This window comes from Hyaena hyaena, unplaced genomic scaffold (assembly GCF_003009895.1).
Source record: "Hyaena hyaena isolate Hyena2069 unplaced genomic scaffold, ASM300989v1 scaffold_162, whole genome shotgun sequence".
Lineage (NCBI taxonomy): Eukaryota > Metazoa > Chordata > Mammalia > Carnivora > Hyaenidae > Hyaena > Hyaena hyaena.
Window position 1 is genome coordinate 2,305,123 of NW_024080795.1, and position 12,368 is coordinate 2,317,490.

Here is a 12,368-nt window from a genome sequence, read left to right on the forward strand (position 1 = left end):
ATGTGATTTAGCAGAAGATATGGATACAACTTGACAGGGTGAAAGATTCATTCTTTATTTAGTGAAAGAAATAACAAGAAAGAACACATGCTATTAATAATACACCGAGAGAAACCACCAGGTGCACACCAAGACACTATCTCTACCTTACAGAGTCCTGTTAGAAATCGACTGCATTTAACCACGGTTTGTTATTAATTCATTAAATGCTTCCATTTCTTTTTAAACCTTATCACTGATTCTATCAGTCATTTACTAAGAATGAGGTACTACAGTAGAGAAATGAGAGCTATCAAAGAAATTAGAACCATATTGAGAAGAAAAGATTCCCACATGTGGAACAAGCTGGAAAATAGCACATAAAGTGATAAATTACATGGTTACAGATAATAAAGGCAATACATATATCAAGCTCTCTGAGATTAGGACTTTCATAAGAGAAAAACCCGTGAGGGCCCTTTGCATTTCTAATGCTTTTCTTGACAAGTTGTACTCTAGTTTATATACCTTCAAATCCTGTTACCTTATTTCTCCCTGCCAGCAGGGATCCTTGGAGCATTTTTAGGGCCTCCTTTTGAGCTATGGATATCATCTGGCCCCCTAGGTGAAGACGAGGCTGGGCAAGTCAGGTTCATTTGTGAAACAGAACCTCTAATTTTTAAAAAATGACCATTCCAATCTCATTTTAGGTGGACAGCAAGAAGTTGTTAGACCTTTCACCTTGTATTGATCTACCCCTTGCTTCCTCACTCCTTGCTATCTTCCGTAATTGATAGTGGGCCAAAAAGAGAAGTAAGTTGGTGGTAGGACTGGTGGGAACTTTCGTAGGACCGGCAGCCTTAGGGCTGGGCGGTGCTGATGGGAAAGAGGAAGGAGGAGGGTGGAAGGGAGAGGCTTTCAGGAGAACCTGAGGTCAGCCTGCAAGGGCCATGCCTGTGTAAGGACACAAGGCAGATTGCCTTTATAGGTGATATCACTGGCGGCATAAATCAGAAGAAACAATGGTAAATTGGGATGTGGCTTAGGCTCTTTGAAAGAATGCCTTCTTGTGTAATACTAGAATCTATTTACCTCTAATGGCTTTTTCCCCCTCTTTTAAACATGCAGACTTCTTTTCCTGTGAATCCACCACTTGCAGCTAATCCTGCCATGGCTTTCAATCCTTACTTACCTCATCCTGGGATGGGCCTGCTTCCTGCTGAACTTTTACCGAATGCACCTGTTCTGATTTCTGGAAACCCGCCTCTCGCATTGCCAGGAGCTGCTGGTCCCAAACCGATGCGCTCAGATAAACTGGAGGTATTGATGTAGAAATATACAAATACCTATAGGGTAGTATAAACTAATGCATAAAGCAACATTCTCAGGGCCCAGCATTTTGAATGCTTTCAAAAAGTACACCTGAGTTTTTAGCTTAGGACATATAACCTCAGAAAAATATTAAACGTCTCACTACTGCCATCGTAGCTACAGATATAGCCACGGACTGTGCATCCCCTTTGCTATGGCACAGGAGGGCTGATGGGAATGTTCCTTTTACCCAGGCTTCGGCTTTACAGACTGGGATCACCGTATTGTTAATGAGTCTCTACTTGCCTGAATAATCCAACTAAGAAAAAAAAGTAGACTAAGTCTCTATGAATGCAGAATGTTACATGAGTATTGTAGTGTCCAAACCTTTTTCTCCATCTTAAGAATGATGGACTAGATAAAGAATAGCCCCGCTGCCTACGAAAAGGCAATCTAAAAGAAACTTCAAACAGCTTTTTGATTTATGGAAGTCCTTCAGTCTTCCCTTGTCATTCTTCCTAGATTGAAATAAATACCGAGTCCATTTCACACAAAGTCAATTCCATTGGCTGACGTTAATGCCTGGCATTTGTATCATAATGGAATCTGATTGTACATGTAACTCAGTTGTGATCCACAATTTTGCCAGGAAAAACTGCATTGCTGTATGACAAAGACTCATCTTGGACTTTAGCAACATAACCCCTTCTTGCAAATTTGGCTAATTAAACTTCAGGCTGTGAATTATGTGGAAGATTAAAAAGTGGTTTTCTTTTTTTATTATTTTTAATTTTTTTTTTTATTTATTTCTGAGAGAGAGAGAGACAGCATGATCAGGGCAAGGTCAGAGAGAGAGGGAGACACAGAATCTGAAACAGGCTCCAGGCTCCGAGCCAGCTGTCAGCACAGAGCCCGATGCGGGGCTCGAACCCACGAACCACAAGATCATGACCTGAGCCGAAGTCAGACGCCTAACCGACGGAGTCACCCAGGCGCCCCTAAAAAGTGGTTTTCAACAATAGTGTTAAAAGACAACTTTCCTTTGGGGATAGTGGAATACTTTTTTTTTTTTTTTTTCCCTTAGAAATGTCTATGTTGACATCTCAGCATGAAGTTGGCTTTACATTATCCTTCAGCTTTTTACATTTTTCCTAGATAGATGACAAAATCACTAATACTCTTGGCTCTTAACATTCACTGGCAAAATAAATACAAGCTAATCACCTCCCAGGCATCCATGTGATATGTGTTGTTGTTATTGTAATTTAAGGTTTGCCGAGAATTTCAGCGTGGAAACTGTACCCGTGGTGAGAATGACTGCCGCTACGCTCACCCTACAGATGTGTCCATGATCGAGGCAAGCGATAATACGGTGACCATCTGCATGGATTACATCAAAGGGCGATGCTCCCGGGAGAAATGCAAGTACTTTCATCCACCTGCTCACTTGCAAGCCAAACTCAGGGCAGCTCATCACCAGATGAACCATTCAGCTGCCTCCGCAATGGTAAGGACAGGCCAGGGGTTGTGGACTGTTTAGGGGTAAATGTTAGTACATTCCTCAACTTGTCTAATATCCATATAACCATAATCTTGAATCGTCATGAGCGGATCTTAGTATGAATTAGCCAAGGTTATAAACTAGAGAAAACCTATCTACTCTGCTTCATTTGCTAAAATTTTCTAAACATATGAAAATCTTTATTGGATGCTCAGTCAGTTGAGCGTCCAACTTCAGTTCAGGTCGTGATCTCATGGCTCGTGAGTTCGAGCCCCATGTCTGGCTCTGTGCTGACAGCTCAGAGCCTGTAGCCTGCTTCAGATTCTGTCTTTTTCTCTCTCTGCCCCTCTCCGCTCACGATCTCTCTCTCTCTCAAAAATAAATAAACGTTAAAAAAATTGTTTTAATTTTCTAAGGATAATTATTTCAAAGCTTTACCAATGATTTCAATCTACTGTGCTTTTTCTCCCATGTTTAGGAAAAGAGTAAATTATATAACTTAACCAGTAAATTATTTTTGAGTAGTTTTGATAGCCTGCTTAACTAATCCTAATATCCTAAAAAGACGGGAAGTTGCCTCTCTACCCTGTGAGCCACCTTCATGGACACTTTGTCAGTAAGGTAGCAGGTGGGGAAAATATATGCATAACACTACAGTGTGATAGGTTGAGAAATAAGAATTATGATTAGTTAAGTTTGCCATAGCTGTCAATTACTTTGATAAGCTGCTTGTAATTCATTTCTTTTTCTGATGTGGGCCTTTCCTCATGCAATAGGGTATAATAATCTCAATAAGGGACAAAACCCTGAGGAAACCTCATGTTTCCTGGCCATGGAGAAAAAAGCACCTAAGGATCCTGAAGCCCATGACAGGACCTTACCTTTTCATAAAAGAGATAGATTTACATTAAAACCTTGGTTTGGGAGTATAATTTGTTCCAGAAACCTGCTTATAATCCAAAGCACTCATATATCCAAACGAATTTCAAGAACCATTGGCTCAGTTGTGATCATATGACATTCGGTGTCTCACAGTACTCGTATTGCAAGACATTGCTCGTTTATCAAGTTAAAATTTATTAGAAACGTTTGCTCGTCTGCAGAACACTCACAGAACAAGTTACTCGCGATCCAAGGTTTCATGTACTTTCAAACATCTGTACTTGTTAAGAAGGTTTTCCTCATTGAGTTGAAGTTGATCTTGCTGGAACTGGAACTTACACTTAAATTTTATTACATCAAATAAGTCCCTATGCCATATGAGTGGGACTTTCATGTCTTTTTTTCTAAGGCAAATACTCCAAATTTCTCCACACTTTTCTCATAGATTCAGGACTTGCTTCATCTCCCCTCTTCTCTCAGAACTGAACCCATCACAGGGCACCTGGGTGGCTCAGTCGGTTGAGCGTTCAGGTTCTGCTCAGGTCATGATCTCACAGTTCATGAATTCGAGTCCCGTATCAGGCTCTGTGCTGACAGCTCAGAGCCTGGAGCCTGCTTCAGATTCTGTTTCTCCCTCTTTCTCTGCCCCTCTCCTGCTCACACTCTGTCTCTCTCTCAAAAATAAATAAACATTTAAAATTTTTTTTAAAAAAGGAACTGAGCCCATCACTTCATGAAAGATGTGAGGCACCAAAGTAGAAGAAACTTATTTTTTCTCCTGATCTGGAAAACAGTCTGTTAATGAATTTTAAAAAGACTTCACCAAATGGTTTTTGTCTTAAATTCTTTTGAAGGAAGGGATTTTAAACTCTGAAAATAGCAAGGTATCCAGAATGTTCACTGCAGATTTTAAACTTCCAATTTTTTTATTACTTCCGTCAGTGCCATGGAGTTCAGTAGTAGTGTGGGCCTATGATACAGAAGAGGAATACAGTTTCCCGTAAAAATAAAGGTTCTCCTATGCATGGGATGTATAAGGAATGGCTTGCTTATGCCATTTTGTACCTGTTCCATGCTCAGTCATGGGGCCTTCATATATGTGTCCATTTCTCATGATTTGGGTGTGTTTGGTAGGATGCATATAAGTCAGTTCCAAATCTCCATGTTGAGAAGTATTATCTAGTAGGCCTTCATTTGGTACTTGTGGATATCAATATAAAATTCCTTTCTAAGTAACTGGCCAGAGCAGAGTCTTCGTAGTGTGGCCAGATTGGCCCACAGCAATTGGTTTGCGGTAAGATCAAATAAAGGCTTCCTGAAGAAATTTACACTTTCTATATTTTGAAGGATTCAGAGCTGAAATGTTTCATAAAAAGAAAGATTTTTTTTTTTTTTTTACCCTCTCATGTGCATAGCTCAGGTTGACTTCACTGAAAGCAACATGTATGCATTTAAAAGCAAAAGGCATGAAGGGTAAATATTTAGTTTCCAAAAAAAAAAAAAAAAAAGAGAGAGAGAGAGAACTTCAGACTTCATTATCCACAAGAAAAAGAAGGTCATGGCATACCCCTTTTTGGCATATGGAATTCTTGTTACTCAACAGAAGTGTTCCTGGCTCCTTAAGAATTTGGAGCATACCTCATTATTATCGCTGGGACATGTCTTTTAAGTCATGTGCAATTTGCTGAGAAAAAAATGTAGAAAGTCATGTCCAACTTTCCCAGTGAATCTGATCCAGGAGCAAATTTGACCGAGTATCATAAGCACCGTGAGATTTTGAAAGAAATGTGTGGACATGAAAGGAGAGTTTTAATATCTAATACATTTTAGAATTAAACCTTACAAGGACTTAACGAAGCTGGTGGTACATCCCAAAATGCACAGCGAGCATGTATAAATTGAGAATTGCGCAAATTTTGCTAACTGCCCATGTTATTTGGATGAGGTGGGTAGTGAGGAAGAAAATTATTTACTTTTCCCTTACATGGTAATTGGAAGAAGCACAGTTCTAGAATTTGGACCTGAAGTCCTTATATAAATTCGATTTTGTTTTATGAAGCTACCGGATCAAACTCTGACCTCCTGCCATCTGTTTTATCACCTGTATACCATTTGCCTCCTAGATCCACGTTGGAATTTTAAGTGGCAAAAATCTCTTTCCTCCCATATCTGTTGCTTCTGCCCATATTATTGTAATAGGTTAATGGATGGACATCCCGGAGATGTTAATTTTAAATTATTATTTGCTGTTCACAGCTTTGGGTCACATCTTGCTCAAATGATGAGGGCCTTTTTTATGTGCTTAAATAAGTGAAGTTGAGAACCAGTTTTCTTCCCCTTTTCTGTCTATTTTCTGTCTCAGGCTAAGTACTCATCTAGTGAATTGCTCAATGGATACCCTTGCAAAGGGTTCCTGGGCCATACCTTTATCCAGCTGCCTCTTTGTTTGCCTTGAGGCTGTTTTGTTACTTTCTTTGGCGCTATTTATTATTCCATCTCTCCCTCACAGGCCCTTCAGCCTGGTGCACTTCAACTGATACCAAAGAGATCGGCGCTTGAAAAGACCAATGGTGCCACTCCGGTATTTAACCCCAGTGTTTTCCACTGCCAGCAGGCTCTGGCTGGCCTGCAGCTCCAGCCACCGGCATATATCCCTGCAGGTGAGAACAGGGGCTCCGGGCTCCGCGGGTTTCGCTATGGTGTGAATGTATAGAGAGCGCACGAGCTGCCAAAGAGCTTTTTATGCGAGGCCTGTCAACAGGTGTTTTGGTTGGAAATCAAATCAAACAAGGCAGTTATACTTGATCTGCTAGTCTAGAGAACCAGAGTTTTGCTATGATTCCTGCAAATGAATGGTTTAAAATCAAACTAGGCCGAACGGTCAACATTTTTCTTTTTAACGTGTCTTAGTGTTTGCTTCTTAAGATCAATTCACTTTGTTCAGTCTCAAATTAATTCCTTGACTCTTAGGTATCCCTTTAGAAGACAGTGGTCACCCCTCAAAGAAATGTTTCCCAGTTTCAGCATTGCAATAATATGTAGTCTATAGATCTTTGATATGCCAAAGATAGTTATAATAAAACTACCCTTGAAACTTATAGTGTCATTATAAGACCGTATACACAGTGTATATATATATATACATATACATATAATATCTTATAACTATACTATATACTGTCTTATAACAACACTATAGGTATAATTGTCTTATAACTATACTATATACTGTCTTACAATGACACTATAGGTATAGTTGTGTGTGTGTGTATATATATGTATAAAACATATAGTTTAGCCTTGAACTCTTATAGCAGTTCTTATATATAAAATTGTATAAAAAATATAGCAGTTTATCATATTTTCCTGATACTATGCAGGATATTTGGTTACCTTCTACATTCAACTATATGTAATAGCATAACAGTTTTGTACCAAATTGAATATAAAATTTTGTTCAAATAAATATCATATGTGAGCAGAAATACCTTTCTTGCTATGGTTCAGTACTTTAAGAATGAACATATAATGTCTTAGGAATAAATTGAAAATCCTGATCAGTGAGAGTACAGTAGATTATGAAATGACACTGACATGCATTAAAATTATTTTAGAAAGCCTTATTAGTTATATAGGCATACTAAGAACAGGGTATTTTATTATATACCTGCCCTTGAAACAACCCATTGGTTAATTGATAAATTAATCAGCTAATTAATTTGGAAAGAAGACCTAAAAAAAAGTCTTTATTCTTTTAGCTAAACACAGTAGTTCTTTATGATATCATTTTAAAAACACAATTTTTAGACATTTTTTTGCTGGACTTGGCTAATTTGAAGTCTAAGATTTAGGAGCAAAATGTCAGGAGAAGCCCTTTCCTCTTAATCAATAGCAAAATGAAAACCTGTTGGGCTGAGCACCCCCTCTTGATGAAAAGCCTGTTTGCCATATGTTCATAGTCCAGTCCATGCTTGTGAGGAAGAGGAGGCTGTGGTAAAATGTGCCCAAAATAAAAATGTAATATAGGTGGGATAATTCCTTTAAAGAAGAATTAATGTTCGCTTTTATACCTAAGAATCTAAGAATTACTTTGATTACCTGGGTTAGTGATCTTAAAACTGAGCTATAATTGTAAACATGGGAAATTACTGGATTTGCATGTGCTTATTAATTAATATTGGAAAGATATCTTTCTGGTTAAAAATTATTTCTCTCAGTAAAGATTTAATAATGAAATCTCTCTCCTTTACTTTTCACGCTTTTCTGCATGGTGTACAGGGCCCATAATGTGCATGGCACCCGCTTCAAGTGTTGGTAGGTTTTGTACAAACGTTCTCAACTTTTTCTAATCTGAAAAAAAACTGTTTTTCTGTCATGACTGTGAAAGAGATGAGTGACTGAGTGATGTGGCTCCTGGGCTACTAGCTTGTGGGGGGGGGGGCATTTGGAGTCGGGGCACAAAGAAGAGAGAAAACAGACAAGGTAAAGCAGCTTGAAAATGTTACTGGAGTCTACCTTTGCTATAAGGAAAGCTGAGCATATTTGTGACAAAAGTTTCAAGAAGCTGTTTCTCTCTCCGTTTCCACCACTGTCACTACCAGATCCTCCCCCCTCCTACTGTTCTGATGCAACTATGTCATGACAGGAACAGTTTATATGTACACATTGAGTCACAGCAAAGCAGTTGCATTGCTGAGCATAAGCAGGTTAGGGCACCTCATTCCAAATAAGAAGAAAATAACACATTTCTGCGCTTCTGTATTTTAAAGCTGATGTTTTCACAATATTTTGACATTTTCTGAGGACTTAAGATTTAATATGGTGCTGTTTCACGTCTTTGCAGAATCTCAACACTGCTACGCTCTGGAGACCTAGTTGGTTGCCACTGTGGCCAAATACTAACCCTGTCTCTATTTGCATCCTACAAATTGCAGCTGAAATATTTTGAAACATTTCCTTATCTAGCCGGAGTGGGCACTTTTGTTCTTAGCTTTACATCTGTTACTAACACACTTTAAAAGATTTCAAATGTATAATTTGTAAAGTATCACAAAATAACCCCCCCTCCAAAAAAAGAGTTTTTCATGAGATCTAAATAAATCCAATATTCAAATGTTGTGAAACGATGAGTTAAGCAAAGCGAGAGCATTCTGTAGTGTTCTGGGATGAATTCTGTAGTGTTCTAGAATGAAGTGCCATGTGCATGGAAACCAGGCCCAACAGAACCCTTTCAAATGACTCTTTGGGAGTGTGTGATTTGTAACGATCAGTTACATGCAGGTCTTTTAGTTAGTCACCAACACAATCCGGGGTCCATCTCAAGACCATTTTTATGGGCACCCGAGAGGCTCAGTCCGTTAAGTGTCTGGCTCTTGATTTTGGCTCAGGTCATGATCTCACGGTTCTTGAGATCAAGCCCTGCATTGAGGTCTGCACTGATGGCGCAGGGCCTGCTTGGGATTCTCTCTCTTTCTCTGTCCCTCCCCTGCTCATACATGTGCAGGTGCACACATACTCTCTCTCTCATGCACAATAAAAAATAAATAAAAGCCCATTTTTGTATCACCAATACTGAAGAAGATAAGAAAGTGACTTGTTAATTTTACAGGAGTTCCCAGCTCCTATATGTTTCTGTTACAGGAGTTCCTAGCTCCTATAGTCCATGGGAACCAGGCACAGACCAGGAGAAAATAGCTCTGTGTGATACAGGAAGGAACTATCCCATCCCACCCCACGCCACCATCTCATATCAATCCAGTGCTATTCATCCTGTTTGAGAGCTTGCCACAGCTTGACCTTCATCCTATTGGTTGCCCAGAGTAGATGGAGAACCCAAAAGAGATTGGCAGGTTTACTGAAATAAAATGGAAGGCCGTAATGACAACCACATAGTAGTAGCACTCGCTAACATAGCAGTGGCAGGGTGTGAACCCCGGCCACTGAGGTGAGCCCTATTACTGAGGGATTAGCTGTCCCCTGAAGGAAGTAAAAACATTTCCACGGATACTGACAGGATCATCATACGCACATGGTTAGAATAGACTTCCGCAAGTTGGGCAAATGTGTCTCTGTCTTAACATTTTGTGACTCTGCTCCCCTGTCTTTTCACCTAAGAGCTCTGTGTAGGAATGCAAACTGCATGCTTCAGTGGCGCTTCTTCCTGTATAGTTGCTATGCTCCTAAAGGGAAAACAAGAGTGTTTTTAGAGTCGGATGTGATACAGTTAGGGAGGTCTATAGGTAACAGGTAACTGACGATATATGTAAGGGCTAAGTGCAGGATTTCTATTAATCACCATTTAGGGCACATCTATGGTTTCTGTGACGTTGTATATATTGATTTTCCTCTCTCCAGGCCATTTACTTGCTCTGTAGACTTCCAGAAACTCTGAATCCAGTGGATATAGACGTGCATTATTATATATGCATGCTCACCATTCACACATTAATTCCTTAGTTTGCTTTCCAAAATGAGCTAGGAAGGAGAAAAGCATCTAAAAAGCTTTCAAAATGAGATAGAGGCTAGAGAAGGCAGAAAGAGACCATCCTGAAAGAGATGTTACAGCTGTAATAATTGGGATGAAGACAAGATTTTGTCAGATATTTACTATGAAGCACCCATGTGTTTGTTTGGTAAAACCCTAGATTTCCAAGGGATTTACCAAAGCTGCACTTAAAAATCTGCATGCACAGTCCACCATGTTCTTCATATTTGTTCCCCTAACAGACACATGCCCACCAAGTGAACTACCTTTTTTGGTTTGTTGTTTGCATGTAGATCAGGTAAGTACAACTATAGCTCTCCTGCACCTACAAATGTCGTGACGATACTCAGGTCTATATGTTAGTGAACCCAAACACCAATCCGCGCTTCCACACTCACATTTCAAATGTGCAACCCAGCCACTTGTCTGCTTCACTAGGTACTTCTATAGACAGCCTTGGTAAAATCAGATTCTGTCCTATACACTCATGGTAGCCCTTTCTGAAAACGGGGCCTTTTACGTCAACTATAGCGTGATTCTGCTAAAACAAAAACAAAACAAAACAAAACAAAACAAAAACAACTAACTGGTTGAGTGGTTGAGAATGATTCCATTTTCCTTAATGGTAACTATAATTGGCTTTCCCCTTTTCTCTTTTTAAATTTTTTTCCCCTTCCACGCTGTGTTGCTTTGCACTGACTGTGATTGCATGTTGCACCCTGGTGTATCCATCATGATGATGTCACATGGCTTGTTGCTGTGATACCTACCACACCCCACTCCATCGTGTATGTCATGGCTGCATAAATTCTCCACCCTCCCGTGTGTTGCTTCCATGGTTTCCTACTGAAAGTGCCCATGATGCACGGTGCAACACCTACCACTGTGTCTGCAGCAACACCACCTGCCACCAGCGTTCCCTTCGCTGCAACAGCCGCAGGCAATCAGGTTTGGCCATTTATTTTACCTGTTCAGATAACTACAGTGTGTTGGTAAGGCACAGTATATGCTTTTTGGATTGGCGAGAGATGATCCAGATTCCTATGTGTTTGTTAAGCAGTTGTTACATTTAGATTTTTTCTCTTTGCGTATATTCTAGCCGGATGTATGTGCCATGCATCCTGAGACGAATCCACAGTTTTCTCATTTTCAATCAGTTACCAGAGGTTGCTCTTGATATGCCATAGCCATGATTGTTGCTGTCACACCAATCCTCAAATCCATATACTGAGGGTTTCTTAAATGCTTCCTCATTGGTCAAGAGAAGAATTTATTTTCTTTTACTACCATTTTTTTTTGGTCATTGCGCTTGAACTTTCATTTAGTACAGTCCTCACCTTTACCTTCAGATCTGCTGGAAAGAAAGCAAGATAACACATTTCTTTCCAAGGCACAGAGATCCTTATCATTACCCAGTGATGACATCAGAGATGTCATACTGACATTATGATGTGCTTGTGTTGTGATTCCCATTTCCTTTAGGTACTTACAGGCAGAGTCACAAGACATATTCTAAACTGTGGGAGAGTCTTGAAATTGTAATGAGATACATAGAATAACTGTCGTGTAATGTTATGGCTGATTTGCCTTGTTAAGGTGGTAACCATGCTTCAAGACTGCACAGTCCACAGCTGCTTCCATTTACAAGTATGATAACCACACGGCACATAGAGGATTAATCCATTGGGGGAACAAACCACATTCAAATCTGTGCTCTGTGAAATTAACTATTAGTGGATATGGTTAATATGTCTAAATTTTTCTGTGAAATAGATTATGGTTATTAATTACCATGCCCCAACAGTGAACAAAATAAATGGAATTCTCTCGAGAAACTATTTTAATCTAAAATCTTTTTTACTACTATAGATACCCCCATTATCAATAGATGAACTGAATAGCAGCATGTTTGTTTCACAGATGTAGAAGTTACCAGTAGAACAGTAAGTTGCTTTAAGTATTAATATGAATAATATGTATAGGTTATATCTTTTATTTACACAACTGCATTTGCTAAGGGCTTTGGTTAATATTTTCATTGCTAGACATTGCTTATAACTTAGAGCTTTATTTAAGCATTCTCAATTGTCCAAATTGAAATGTGGAGAGCAAATAATGCAATTTTCTGTGAAAAATGACAGCCAGCACTGTTATTTTCCCAGTGCGCTTACAAATTCTGAAATGTTTTCCTGTTGTTAAAGGAGTATGATT

At 39.3% G+C, this 12,368-nt stretch overlaps 1 protein-coding gene across 2 annotated transcripts in view; it reads left to right on the forward strand.

Annotated features, from left to right (window-relative positions):
• The window catches only part of MBNL3 (muscleblind like splicing regulator 3), a 73,175-nt gene that overhangs the window by 49,244 nt on the left and 11,563 nt on the right, over nt 1-12,368 (forward strand). The window contains exons 3-8 of one of the 2 annotated variants that reach the window (XM_039239857.1): nt 1,108-1,299; nt 2,561-2,797; nt 6,183-6,333; nt 7,952-7,987; nt 11,011-11,105; nt 12,027-12,100. In XM_039239857.1, coding sequence (XP_039095788.1) covers nt 1,108-1,299; nt 2,561-2,797; nt 6,183-6,333; nt 7,952-7,987; nt 11,011-11,105; nt 12,027-12,083 — 768 coding nt within the window. In that variant the 3' untranslated portion in view covers nt 12,084-12,100. The remainder of the gene's footprint in view (nt 1-1,107; nt 1,300-2,560; nt 2,798-6,182; nt 6,334-7,951; nt 7,988-11,010; nt 11,106-12,026; nt 12,101-12,368) is intronic. The other variant, XM_039239859.1, reaches the window with a different exon arrangement.